Below are 14,205 nucleotides of genomic sequence, written 5' to 3'. Positions count from 1 at the left end.
CCTGGATGAATTTCATAACTAAATTGAAGAAATCACTTTAAAACAAAATCCAGAGACTAACATTAATTTAGTCTCTATTTCTGCCTTCTTATTGGAATATACCAAAATTCATGTATAAAAGAAGGATAAGATGCTACTAAAACTCAGCTCCCTCCCCCACTAAGCCTCCCCTATGGTGTCAAGTAGACATTTTATTCTGGTTTGGTTTAAAGGAAACAAAGAGAATTTTATTAATACCTTTTACTCCTCCATTGTGTGGAGGCACCTTAAGGAGAGAGAGCACTACCTTGCTCTTCAATGTGTCTGTAGCAAGAAGGGAAGGGACAGGGACGTGGACTTACGATGCACAGACTTGAGCGCCATGCACTGGGAAGCAAGACGCCCCATCAGTCGGCAAACAAGAAGTTGTAAATCCAACCCCCAAGACACGGCAACATCTGGCAGGCCATAAGCAGTAACAGTGAATTTGTAGCCCCACTCATTGTTACTGCTGTCGGAATGGAAGAGAAACTGTAGCCGAGGGCCAGCCTTAAAGGTCACTTTCTAGAACAAACAAAAAAAGTCATGTGGTCAAACAGGTTTGAGGAGGCAGCATTTCAATGAAAAATAAGCATGTTCTTCATGACTCAAAAAAATCTCAATTTAAAACTGGGTTATAGGCTCACCATTATATCTTACTCCCACCAAAGCTACTGAGGAGAAATGTACAAAGGAGTGGCTGAAACAGAAAATTCACAACTGTACCTTGTAAGGAAGCAAAGTTGGCAGAAAACTGCTGGTCAGTTTCTAAACCCAATGCCCTTCTGTCCACTACCTACTCAGCCAGAGCTCACCTCGCTCAGTGCTATGCTCCCATCCAGCAGCCCAGACAGCAGAGGAACGGTCAGCAGTTCAAAGCACTGAACCTCCCGCCCCAGGGGTCATGCAGCCCTCACTGTGAGGCGGACTCCTGGCTTTCACTGCCATGTTCTGGGCCCTCTTGGGGCCCCTCTTGCTAAGGATTACAACTATCCACTTACTCTAGGCAATGTGATATAGGCCAGGAATTGGCAAACTTTTCCTATGAAGAACCTTATAGTAAATTATTAGACTTCCTGGGCCATACATCTCTGTTATGACTACTCAAGTCTGCAAATTGCAGTTCCAAAGCAGCTATAGTTGATATGTAAACAGTGGGCATGGCTGTGTTAAAAAAAAAACTTTATTTACAAAATAGGTGACAGTAGTAGTTTGCTGAATTCTGATATAAACACTTCCTTTAACAAATATATAATACTAGAGGCCCGGTGCACAAAAATTTGTGCACTCGGGGGGAGGAAACCCTCAGCCCGGCCTGTGCCCTCGTACAGTCTGGGACCCCTCAGGGGATGACCACTTGCTGGCTTAGGCCTGCTCCCCGGGGGATTGGGCCTAGGATGGCAATCAGACATCCCTCTGGCAGCCCAGCAGCCCTTGGGGAATGTCCACTTGCCAGTGGGGAGTAGGCCTAAACTGCAGTGAGTCTCACCTTTTTTCGGACATCCTTAGCACTGCTGAGGAGGCAGGAGAGGCTCCCACCACCACCGCTGTACTGGCAGCCGTCAGCCTGGCTTGTGGTTGAGCAGAGCTTCCCATGTGAGAGTGCCCTGACCATCAGAGGGCAGCTCCTGCATTGAGCGTCTGCCCCCTGGTGGTCAGTGTGTGTCACAGTGACCAGTCATTCCCAGTCTTTCTGCTGTTAGGGTCAGTTTGCATATTACCCTTTTACTATATAGGATAGAGGCCTGGTGCATGGTTAGGGGCCGGCTGGTTTGCCCTGAAGGGTGTCCCGGGTCAGGGTGGGAGTCCGGATGAGGGGCTGATGGCTGTTTGCAGCTGGTCACACTGCCTTCAGGGTGGGGGTCCCCTCTGGGGTGCCCTGCCAGCCTGGATGAGGGGATGATGGCTGTTTTCAGGCTGCCTGCACCCCCTTCAGGGTGGGGGTCCCCATTGGGGTGCCTGGCCAGTCTGGGTGAGGCGCTAAGGGCCGTTGTCAGGCTGGTGGGCGACTGAAGCTCCCAACCTCTCCTTTTTTTCTAATTCTGGGCATTCCCTTCTCTCACTTTTGATCCATTATTGCTTGGGAAAGAAGAATATGTGAGTCTCACCTTTTTTCAGTTTCACACCGCTCATCAAATTCCACCTCAAAATAGGTTGCCCCTGGGCTCACAAAGACAGACACCTCGTGGCAATTATTTTCATAGTTGTGGGCAGACTCCTTAGTCCATGTATGTAACACTACTGGCTGTTCCTGTTGCCAAGTCTCGACATCCAGCTATGCAAACAAACAAGATAAGAAAGGTTTTCATCACTTTACATCCAGCCATACGCAATAGATTGTGCCGTATCCATGATCTAGACAGCCCCTGACAGTCCTACACAGATCACCACACAGGCTAAAAATATGCCTTACATTCCCATCTACACATACAGAGCATCCTACACTTACATTCTGCAGAACAGACATGCGGTTTCTACTGCACTACAGTGACTCTGATTAGCTTTCATTTTCTATATTATAACAGTACTATTATAACAGTACTATAATTATAACAGTACTATTTCTTACAAATCACTATTAGCATGAATTTCCAGTGGAAAAAACACTGAGTTAGGAATTTAAAGACCTAAAGTCCTATTTAGGACTTTAGCAAATCTGAGCCCATCAACTCTCCTTCCTTCTTTTGTTTAAGTCTTTGCCTTTTTACCTTTAAAATTGACTTTTTAATATATGCCCTTTCTACTCCTACAGTTGTGAGACTCAAAGAAGATAGTGAAAAAACTTTGTATCCTGTAAAGTTAAGTGAGGGAAAACTTCTTTTAAATACCAAACCATCTTGAGCCTTGCAACATACATTTTCACTTCTAGATTTCACTCTAGTTACTCACTTACATGGTTTTTATATAACTTTACTAGAGACCCAGTGCACAAAAATTTGTGCACTCGGGGTGGTCCCTCAGCCTGGCCTCTGTCCTCTCACAGTCTGGGACCCCTCAGGGGATGACCATCTTCTGGCTTAGGCCCGCTCCCTGGGGGGTTGGGCCCAAGTGGCAGTCAGACATCCCTCTGGCAGCCGGGGGCCCTCAGGGAATGTCCATTTGCCAGCAGGGAGCAGGCCTAAACTGCAGTCGGACATCCTTAGCACTGCTGAGGAGGCAGGAGAGGCTCCCGCCACCACCACTGTACTGGCAGCCGTCAGCCTGGCTTGTGGCTGAGCAGAGCGCCCCCTGTGGGAGCGCACTGACCACCAGGGGGCAGCTCCTGCATTGAGCATCTGCCCCCTGGTGGTCAGTGTGTGTCATAGTGACCAGTTATTCCCAGTCTTTCTGCTGTTAGGGTCAATTTGCATATAATCCTTTTATTATATAGGAGTGCCTGGCCCGCCTGGGTGAGGGGCTGATGGCCGTTTGCAGGCTGGCCACAGCCCCTTCAGGGTAGGGGTCCCCCCTGGAGTGCCTGGCCATCCTGGGTGAGGGGCTGATGGCTGTTTGCAGGCTGGCCACAGCCCCCAGCCACCCAACCTCCCAGGGGAGGCAGACTGGAAGCAGGTATCTGGGATTTATTTAGCTTCTATAATTGAAACTTTGTTGCCATGAGTGGAGGTCACAGCCAGCTCAAGGCAGGCGGGAAGCTTGGTTTCCTCCATCGCCTGGGCAACCAAGCCTCCTGCTTGTTCCAGCTCTGTGGCTGCTGGCCGCTATCTTGGTTGGATTAATTTCATATAGTCGCTCTGATTGGCTGGTGGGCGTGGCTTGGGGCATAGTGAAGGTATGGTCAATTAGCATCTTTGTCTTTTATTAGTGTAGACGTGCTATAAAATTCTGACATTAATACATGCACAGCTTTCTCTGTGTCTCCTTTCTAACACTGACCTCACCCAATAGACTCACACTGGCATTTATCCTTATTGGCAAAACCACTGATAAAATATAGGGGGTCTTCTCAACAACATTTACCTGTGTAAACCTGTACCATACCATGGTATGCTTCACTAAGCATGGTCACACCGCTCGTGAGGGAAACACACAGCAGTTTAAGTGCCAACTCAAGTTACCTTATTCAGTCCTCCCTCGGGGTCACTGCAGAGCCTCTTCAACAACTCTGTTAGGGTACTGAATTCTCTCAAGAGTTTGCAGTGGGAAATGTCTAAAGTGCAAAAGTCCAGGAGAAAGATTACCTAAAGGAAGATGAACAAAGCACTTAGTGTCCACTGCAGACCCTCCTGCCCTTTACAAATGGCTGCCACTTTGTCTTACCAGTTGTCGAGCTGCCATTGAAAACACCGAATTACATAGTTTTTCTACTATGGTTTTTCCACTATACTGTGACAAAAGGGACTCCAAAATCACTCTTGTGCTTCCCAGAAACTGTTCCACATCTACCAAAACAGAAAGAAAATGTGTTATACAGGAGAAATATCACTTGCTTGGTCATCATTAAGGGTAAGGTGTCACAGAAGCTATGAAGGAAATTCCACATCAGAAAGACCAGGAGACCAGGAACTATTATACAAATGCTTTCCTCTAGGCAAGAAAAGCAATGCAAATCCAGTAAAAGATTCTCTTTAGAATGAGTAATTCATTTTTGCTTCTTTTCAAAGAGGTGGAGATATTACTTTTGTAAGTAAAATTGCATGGCTGACCGACCCCATTGCTACTTTCCCTTTGTTTACAATGGGCCATCACTAGGTGTGCCATATCATGGGACAAGTTTTAGGGGGCAGGGCTCAACAGTGTAAGCATTTTTGTCACAGCTGCTGAGACCAAGTTTGATGGAACTAAATTTTCCACATATAATTTCTCAGAACCTGCTAAGTTTCATATAATTTTCTGTGGGTTTATGGGACATGAATCTGAATATTTTCTGTAATCAGCAAAGATCACAGCAGTGCTCACACACCTTAGACTCTAATGGTATAAGACTTTCCCTTTTGGGTGACTTAACTAAAACAAGGAAGGCAGACTACTGAAGAGTATGACATCATCTAGTAGTGCTGTATGACTGCAGAGTGTGACATCATCTAGTAGTGCTGTGTGACTGCAGAGTGTGACATCATCTAGTAGTGCTGTGTGACTGCAGAGTGTGACATCATCTAGTAGTGCTGTGTGACTGCAGAGTGTGACATCATCTAGTAGTGCTGTGTGACTGCAGAGTGTGACATCATCTAGTAGGGCTGTATGACTGCAGAGTGTGACATCATCTAGTAGTGCTGTGTGACTGCAGAGTGTGACATCATCTAGAAGTGCTATATGACTGCAGAGGCAATGTTTAGGTTGTGCAATGACCCAAGACTGCAATAAAAAAAACTTAGGCATGCTACCATATTCAGACAGGAAACTGGGCAAAAAGATACACTACCGAATTCTATTTTAAGAAAAAAAACAACCCAAAGACAAATCCAATTTGTATCAAGAAAAGAAAACCATATGCACATTCAATGAATGAGTACTAAAAAGTGAGAACATGCAGAGTCAAAACCCAAACACTTGTTTTCATGGATTTTGTCCTGAAACTCACATTTTTCAATAAGGTCAATGGCAAGCTCTTTGGCTCCAGGATCTGTGCTCTTCAGCTGCAGGTAGCACCAGGAGAGCAGGCTGCCTTGGACAGACCAGAACAGGGAGAAGAGCACGGAGCCAACCTCCGCCTGGGCCTTGTTGAGCATCAACAGTTCACACTGCAAGGGAGGAGACAAAGAGAAAGTGTTTACAAGGCCGTTCACAGAGCACAGCCAATGGCATTTAAGACAGCAGCTTTCACTGGCAAAAAAATTCTAGGGAAATGAGAATGGTCACAAAAGAGCTTTCAACCCAGAAGTGACCAAGAAAGGGGTATTATGACACCTCCTCTTTTGCCCTCAGCTTTTCAGAACCTTTACAAATGGTTTTCACTCCATAAGGTTCCTTCTGCCCCTCAGGAACCTTACTCCACCAATTATCTCGTTTCCCTCTCACATCATCCAGTTCCTTTTCTCTGTGGCTCCTCTCCCTGAGCCTTCCGTCAAATCTCTTCCACCTTAGAAAACAATTCTTAGTCCCCTATGGCTTTCTAACCATCATCTTTATTCTTCGGAGTTTCTCTGAAGAATCACCTGACCTCTAGGAATCAACTATTGCACATTAAGAACCACAAGACATGTTCATATCATATCTGCTATGTAACTGCCCCAAACTAGACCTAACTGGACCTCCATAATACAACAGATAAATTAACTGTGGCACACTCATAAAGGAAACACTGTGCACATGCATGAACATGGATGAGTTTCAAAAATGCCCAAGTGAAGAAAACATGTCACAGACATGTCCCCTCACTCATTTGCAAAAGCTGGCAGATTAGGAGCCAAGGCAGGCTGGGAAATCTGTGTGCTCATTGATGGTCACAGGAATAGAGCTACGTTCATACTATAAATGAGGGTTGAAGGGGAAGGCACAGTGACAGCTCTATCACATGCTCCTAAAAGCAGAAGGCAAAGACCACAGGGAGCAACCATCAGTTACCTCTCGAGCAGCAACAGAGAGCAGAGTCCTCATGACGGCCAGGACTTCACTGATGTTCGTGTCGGCCAGGTCGCCTTTCTCAGGTAAAAGCAGAAGGCCGCCTGGGTCCCTATCACTGAAAGAACACAAATTAGTCACGACACCTTGTTTCAGGAAGTGGATTTACATGTGTTTTTATCTTAAAAGGTTCCAAAAAGGAACCTAGCAAGACTTCAGTGTCAGTTCAATGGGATGAGATGAATTTGGGTCAGGAAAAAAGCCATGGTCCCGCTGGGTATGGGGCACTGTCCCAGCACATGTCCTTATGTAAGCACAGGCACATAAATCCTCAAGTCCTTAGAAGAGATTCCAAGGAATAAATCTGATGAATAAACCACCTTGACCACCAATAAGAAATACACCTAACCTCATGACTGCTAACTTGACAATCTGGGCTAATCATTCCGTGTCTCAAATGTTCACATGTCAGCCCCAGCCTCTTTCATCATCCTTGATACTCCACTCTGAACACATTTTATAGAGTCCTCTAAGTCTGGCATCCACACCAAGTATAGTTTGACTTGCAGACAGTAGCTCAGGCTGTTAGTTCTCTCCCTCCTTCAAGAGTCCATACCTTCAGCTCTGGCTGGTGTGGCTCAGTTGGCTAGAGCATCATCCTGCACACCGAAAGGTCATGGATTTGATTCCAGGTCAAGGCACATACCCAGGTTGCAAGTTCGATCCCCTCTTAGGGGAGGCAACTGATTGATATTTCTCTCACATCAATGTTTCTCTTTCTCTCTTTGTCTATCTTTCTCTCCCTCAAATCAATAAAAAACATATCCTCCGGTGAGGACTTAAGAAAAAAAAAGTCTATACCTTTAACCCCTTCCCCGGCAGAAACGTGTATACACGTTTTCACAAAATGTTCTTTTTTCAGTCGTCGACGAGTATACTCGTCTAAAACTTTACCTTCAAAAACCAGCTACATACGTACCATTCTAAATAATTTCATCTAGAAACTTTCTGAGGAAATACTATTCTTAACCACAAAAATGGGAAGAAAAAATAATTACAAACTGTTTTCATAACCAGCATCAAAAATACTATATAGAACCAAAATAAAAAAATTAGTCTGAAAAAGAAACGTTTTTAACAAAAAAATTGTTGGGAAAGGGGTTAATAATATAGCCTACAGGCCCATTAGAAGTCAAAGCAAGCAAAACTCTCCAAGCCATCCTTTCCAAGCACACTTTTTTTACTAAGCTACACTTCTGCAGTTGGTTTTAATGTAATTGGGTTTTTAGACTTCAGTACAGGGCTTCAGTTTTTGTTTTCAAAATTATTTAGAAACTGAAGTATTCAAAAAAATCCTCAATGGGTTGAATTTTAAGTTATCTTATAATGACTGGGACTTAGATTAAGGTCTGGGTAAGATTATCATTCTCCCACTACTTCAGTCACTCCTGCGACAAGTGGTTTATCACTCAGAAACTTGGCTGAGCAGAGGGATGTAGCTGGTTACTCCAAAAGCACATCAAAGGAAGGGATAGCTAAGGAAACCAGCTTTGCAAAGATTTGAAATATTGGACAATTGCAAAGAATTACAAACTTACCTAAAATACGTGCACAGTGAGCGGAAAGTGAGCTGCAGGGATTGCTTATGTTCCTGCTCAGTGACATTTTTCTAGAAAACAAGAAACTGCACATTCAGAAAATCTATTCATTGATATTCCAATGACCTAGAGCAGCATGAATGCCCCTGCCCTCTGTTCCCAAGCATGAGGAAAGCCGGGGTCAGCAGACCACCTCACGGTGCCCAACTAAGACCTGGCCTAGTGCTAAGAGGGAGCAGAACCACCCATCTAAACAGAAGATGGCAATTTACTTTTTGTTCACTGCTAAAGTTATCATCAAGGCTTCCTGCAGGAAAGCTCGTTGCACATGTTTAAGAAGATGACTTCCAAAAGATGTACACCAGTACTTTTCATCACTGGGCATGCCATTGCAAGAGGAAAGAGCAGGGACAGGGAGCATTTCTTGTGAACTTTGTTTTTAAATAGAATCTAAGCTCTTTCTATATAAGTCAGAACAGCCTATGGTGACAGTTATATAAATCACGCCTCCTGATGGGGCTACTAGGCTACAGTGGGAGGACTTTATTTTTTCTTAATTCAAGAAATGTATTGAACACCTACTGCTATGCAAGAAACTGAGAGGGATTTAAGACCCAGGACCTTGACTGGCACAGGAGGGTGGGAGAAATAAGATATGGCCGCAGATGACAGCAGTGCTATTTAATTCAGCAGAAAAAGAAGGGAAAATGTGACCCTTACCACTGCTGTCAGAGGGATGGGCAGAGGGAAAGTGACTGGGCTGCTCTGCTAATAGCAATGTCATTCCAGAGGTTATATGTACTCTTTCTATTTTTCTCCATGGGACATATGCCAGCAAAAAACAAAAACAAAAACAAATCCTTTGCTTAGCTCCTGGTAAATACTTCTAGTAAACAAGTAGGACTGAGCTTTGCCCACAGTCCAGTGGGTCAGAGCTAAAGGTTATAACTCAAAATGTGAAAACCGGTGTCTCAAGCTGATATGCAAACTTTGCAGACAGTGAAATACAACCAGAGATTCTTCCTCCTCTCTGAAACCGTTCTCAGTCATTTAGCATCAACACAATTCTCTTCTACTCCGAATGCTATGAGGTTGGTTTTTCCTTGTGGCAGGTGTTCCCAACTGGACTGAAGACCTTGGCATCAGAAACCACATTTTATGCTTCTGTTCTGTCCTTTATTTCTATAGGCTTTTATGCATCCCACAGAGCATTTTTGTTAATTTGTTAATTAGCTGCTGCATATAGAAATGCCTTTTCAGAATGCTGTCTCTAATTTTCCATATCAAGCTCTTACCAGTAATCCTATTAGATGCTTGTCTACACAGGCAATAACAAATAATCTATAACTAAATCATTTAAAAATAATTATTATTGGTTTTATTTTTTTCAATTGTTATTTTGAAAATTTCTTTTCCTGGTTCTACAGCACTGGCAGGGCCTTCTATCACATCATTTTTATCAGGAATATAATCCATACTTTTAACTTAAATATGTACCATCATGCTGAAGAGATGGTTCCGCTGGGTCTGTCGATCAGGAAAGAAGATGGCAGCTCCACTGAGAAGGGTATTCCTGACTTCTTGTTTCAGTATTTCCATGGGCACAGAGTCTCCATCCACCCTATCCACCACTGACAAAAATGAACAATGGAATCAGCTTTCATTTATTCCATCTATTCACTTACTATATCTATATCTGCATTAACTAGCCTATAAACTCATTACTCTCCATTTTGCAGTTAATACCAGAGCAAAGAAATATTTCTGTACACGCTATGTAAGGTAATTATGTTTTGTTTGTTTGTTTACATTTAACTAAAGACTATATATATCAGTTTTAATTTCATTATTTCCCTGTCCTTTTGAGACACAACTTGGCAAAGACTTAAAAATAACTTCAGCCCTAGCCGGTTTGGCTCAGTGGATAGAGTGTCGGTCTGTGAACTGAAAGGTCCCAGGTTCGATTTTGGTCAAGGGCACATGCCTGGGTTGTGGGCTTGATCCCCAGTGGGGGACTTGCAGGAGGCGACCAATCCATGATTCTCTCTCATCATGGATGTTTCTATCTCTCTCTCCCTCTTCCTTCCTCTCTGAAATCAATAAAAATATATTTTAAAAAAATAACTTCAGTTAGTCACATGTGTTTTATTTTCAATTTATCATTATAATATCTCCCTCAATCTATCAAACTCATCCCAGTAAAGACTAAACAGTGTGACAATAATTTCTCTCAATATCGGAAAACTGTATATCAGAAACCAGGAGGAAGTTATTGATGAGGGAATAAACACTGAACCAAAATAAGATTCAAAAGAGGGTCAAAGGAAACTCATTTTCCAACAAAGCAATCCCTTTCCTGGGCTTGCATGATCAGAGGACCCCCTGTACTCCACAGCAAGACTAGCACAGGATCACATTAAAGAAAACCCCAATCCTACCATCACATAAGTGTGTATAGAGCTCCTTGGCGGCCTCCACTGCCCGGGGGCTCTGGCGGGGAGCCTTTGCATCCTCAGAGGCAGCCGTGGAGTCTTTCTGCAGCACCAAGAAGCAGCTCTGAAGGAGCTGCAAAAGCAGGGTTTGGGCAGAGATGCATTCTTCCCTCGGGCTATAGAAAGATAAAATACATCAGAGAGCAAAAAGGCAAGTTGCTTTTATTCCCTTCCCTCCCCCCCCCCCCCCCCCAAAAAAAAGCCAAACAGTCCACAAAGGACTCTTCTCTAGACATCAGGCTCAGTGGAAACAATGCCAACCCAGAGGAGTAAAAGGTGGAATGGAAAGAACACTGTACTATGTAGTCTGCAAATACAGACCCCACCTGACTGCCCACAGTAGGGCCAGAAAATGCATTTTTCATCCTGTTTCCTCATCTGTAAAATGAGGGTACTGCTATAATACTTAAGCTGCTCATCCCACAAGGTTGTAATGATAATCAAATGAGAAAATGTTGGGAAAATACTGCCCAAATCACAAATGATTTATAAAAATGTGTAATTTCTATATAATATTACTTTTTTGTTATTTCTATATCTAGGTGTTATTTTCCATAATAACCAAATCTTTAAAATCAGAAGAAAAAAATTGTCCATTTAGAATAGCAAAACTCAGTGTCTGCAGTGTGTTTTTATATGATTATCACCTTATCACAAATTCTGACCTACTTTTGCTTTAATTTACGGTAAAAATTCCAGAAGATCTCCAAATCAAGACCCGCGAAGTCCAGAAAAGACTTATATTTTAAGCCACTTTCCTTCTGCTGCACCTAAAGACCAGAAAAAAAAATTAAAAATGCATATGGAGAAAGACCATAATGGCTCATTTACTTCTCACTGTTAAGGGATGAGTTAGCCACAGGATAAAATTCCCATATAATGAATGCTTACTCTTTACTACTAAAAAGTCCTTGAACAACTTTTTTGGTGTGAAACTTTCTAAAATATGTACACATGTATGTGGTATGTATATGTATATATGTATGTAAATATATATATTATGTATGTATGTATGTAAATAAATACACACACACACACACGTGGCCTGGTGTACGAAATTTGTGCATGGAGGGGGGGTCCCTCAGCCCAGCCTGCATCCTCTCCAATTGGGGATCCCTTGGGTCGGGCCTAAACCGGCAGTCGGACATCCCTCTTGCAATCTGGGACTGCTGGCTCCTAACGGCTCACCTGCCTGCTTGCTTGATCGCCCCTAACTATCCTCCCCTGCTGGCCTGATTTTTTTGTCCAGAAGGAAGCTGGACATCTGGAAGATGGCCAGTTGACCCAGTCTAATTAGCATATTACCCTTTAATTAGTATAGATCACACACACATACACACCCATGGAGGCTCCCTGACTTCATCAACATCACACCTGAAACATAAATGAGTCTTCACTGGATGATGATTACTCTCCAAGACCACATTACAGTATATTTTGACCCTTCCCTGAATGTAGTCTAACAGACCAATTCTGCTATAAATGCTCCTGCTATTTCTCAGCATCTCTCTCTCATTTGCTATTTCCTGCTGTATAAGAGAGCTTGAATAACAAAGAAAAAACAAACCATATAAATTGAGTTACCAGCCTCTGAGCAGCGCCCTGAAGCAGAGTAAAGGTCAAGAGTGCACAGTGCTGCCCAGCTGGTATGGCTCAGTGGTTGAGTGTGGACCCATGAACCAAGAGGTTGCCAGATCAATTCCCAGTCAAGGCACATGCCTGGGTGTAGGCTCGATCCCCAGTGGGGGACATGCAGGAGGCAGCCAAATTGATGTTTCTATCTCTTTATCCCTCTCCCTTCCTCTCTTTCTAAAATTAACAAAAACATATTAAAAAGAGTGGACACTGTTGTACACCACATGAGAGAGCATCAATGAATTCCTGGGACAAACCATGTTCTCTATAGTGGTGGCTGTAAGAATTAACCTTTGAGTGAGTTATTGTGTTTTTATTAGTGACTGTAGAAGTCAGCGTGAAAAACACAATGATTTCAAATTCTGACATTATTTTGGTACTTTTAATAAACAAATAGAATTTACCTATACTTCAGGAATAATTGTCCTTAAAGAAGACATAAATCCTATAAACTTGCTTCAACTCCCCAGTCTTCCATTGGCAACCATAGCTGGGGATCTTTAAGCTCTGTGTGTATGTCTAGTCTAGGAACTCTCACAATGATGGCCATAAGCCACTTAGTGTTTCACTGACTGATGCCCTCAATGACCAGTACCTCACTCCCCTTGGCCTTCCAATGTCATCACAGCATGATGCCTCCCCACTCATTGATACTGCATGGCTTCAGCACGGCCAGGTTCCACTGACTGGTGTTCATTTCCCTGGACACTGTCGTTATTTTCCCAAAGGAGTGAAGTCTAACAACTGAGGAAACACTACCAGGTCATGGGCAAGCTGCTGGATGAACTGAAGGGTCCTAAGGAGCAGTGAGGCCCCGCAGACACTCTCCTCCATGTCCTTTCTACAGTGAGCACAGATGGCACTCTGTTCTGCTTCTGCTCTTGCAGGTCGGAGGTAGCCACTGATGCTCAAGCCTTGTACTCCCAAGCGCTCTGCCGACTCCTGACGGGTGCAGAGGAACTTCACCATCAAGTACTAGAAAGGACAAGAGAGATTTCAGGCGAAGGACTCAAGAGCCCTGGATATTGATGAAAGGGCGATAAGAGCCTTCTTTGGAAGGTGCTCCTATGACTTTAACAATTTATGAGGTACCAGTATGCCTAGCACTGGGGACGCATCTATAACAAATAGGGGAAAAACACACACAATACAAATGCTGAATGAAATCTGGTTTGGGAAAGATCATGATAAGAGAAATGTCATTACTCCCTCCTCAAAAACAGGATTAACACAGGATGAATAAGAGAAGTATGTTTGCTCTGTGGCACAGTCATTTTGAATAGAAATCAGATATATGGCAAAAACAGTCCATGAATGCCATGAGGAAGCATCTCAAACTCCCAGCGGATATATGCAACCCATGTGCTGGGAGCCCAGGACACAGCCTTGTCTGCTCAAAGCTAAAGCCATTTTCAAAACTCAACTTCTGTGCAAACTATCTGCTTCTTACAGTGAAAGCTCCTTGGTCTGGGGCCTTTCAGAATCCACTCCTCAACTGCATAAATATTTACTGAGCATTTACTAAGTGTAAACCCCAAAGATAGTTCTTATTTCTCTATTTAAGCTTCTTACTAAGACTTACACTAGAGGTTAAAAAAGTTAAGTAGCCAGATAATGTCGTAGCTATGGAAACACATCTCTCTTGCATTTATGCCTGTGCACTTGCCGTTCTCTCAGCCTGAGATGCCCTTCTCCACACAACTTATCCTGGCTAAAGATGGTGGCTTAATCAACTTTCCATAGTTAGCATCACACCACCTTTCCTGGAAAGCTTTCCTTAGTGAACTCCAGGTTAGGTAAGATATTTTTCTTCTGGGCTGCAAGAGCCCCCTGTATATCAGCCCATATCACAGGTCTCACATACATCTGTGCCTCTCACTAGACCAGTGGTTCTCAACCTTCCTAATGCCGCGACCCTTTAATACAGTTCCTCATGTTGTAGTGACGCCCAACCATAAAATTAT

At 43.5% G+C, this 14,205-nt stretch overlaps 1 protein-coding gene across 1 annotated transcript in view; it reads right to left on the bottom strand.

The window, feature by feature from the left end:
* ZZEF1 (zinc finger, ZZ-type with EF-hand domain 1) overlaps positions 1 to 14,205 on the bottom strand; it is a 120,087-nt gene that overhangs the window by 78,385 nt on the left and 27,497 nt on the right. The window contains 11 exon segments of the mRNA XM_006761500.1: positions 342 to 543; positions 2,018 to 2,293; positions 4,074 to 4,196; positions 4,276 to 4,397; positions 5,537 to 5,696; positions 6,520 to 6,634; positions 8,115 to 8,185; positions 9,612 to 9,745; positions 10,553 to 10,722; positions 11,276 to 11,376; positions 13,001 to 13,216. Of these exon segments, the coding sequence (XP_006761563.1) occupies positions 342 to 543; positions 2,018 to 2,293; positions 4,074 to 4,196; positions 4,276 to 4,397; positions 5,537 to 5,696; positions 6,520 to 6,634; positions 8,115 to 8,185; positions 9,612 to 9,745; positions 10,553 to 10,722; positions 11,276 to 11,376; positions 13,001 to 13,216 (1,690 nt within the window).

The sequence above is a fragment of the Myotis davidii genome, unplaced genomic scaffold, assembly GCF_000327345.1.
Source record: "Myotis davidii unplaced genomic scaffold, ASM32734v1 scaffold638, whole genome shotgun sequence".
NCBI classification, from domain to species: Eukaryota; Metazoa; Chordata; class Mammalia; order Chiroptera; family Vespertilionidae; genus Myotis; species Myotis davidii.
The sequence above is the reverse complement of the archived record's forward strand: the minus strand, read 5'-3'. Positions and strand labels throughout refer to the sequence as shown.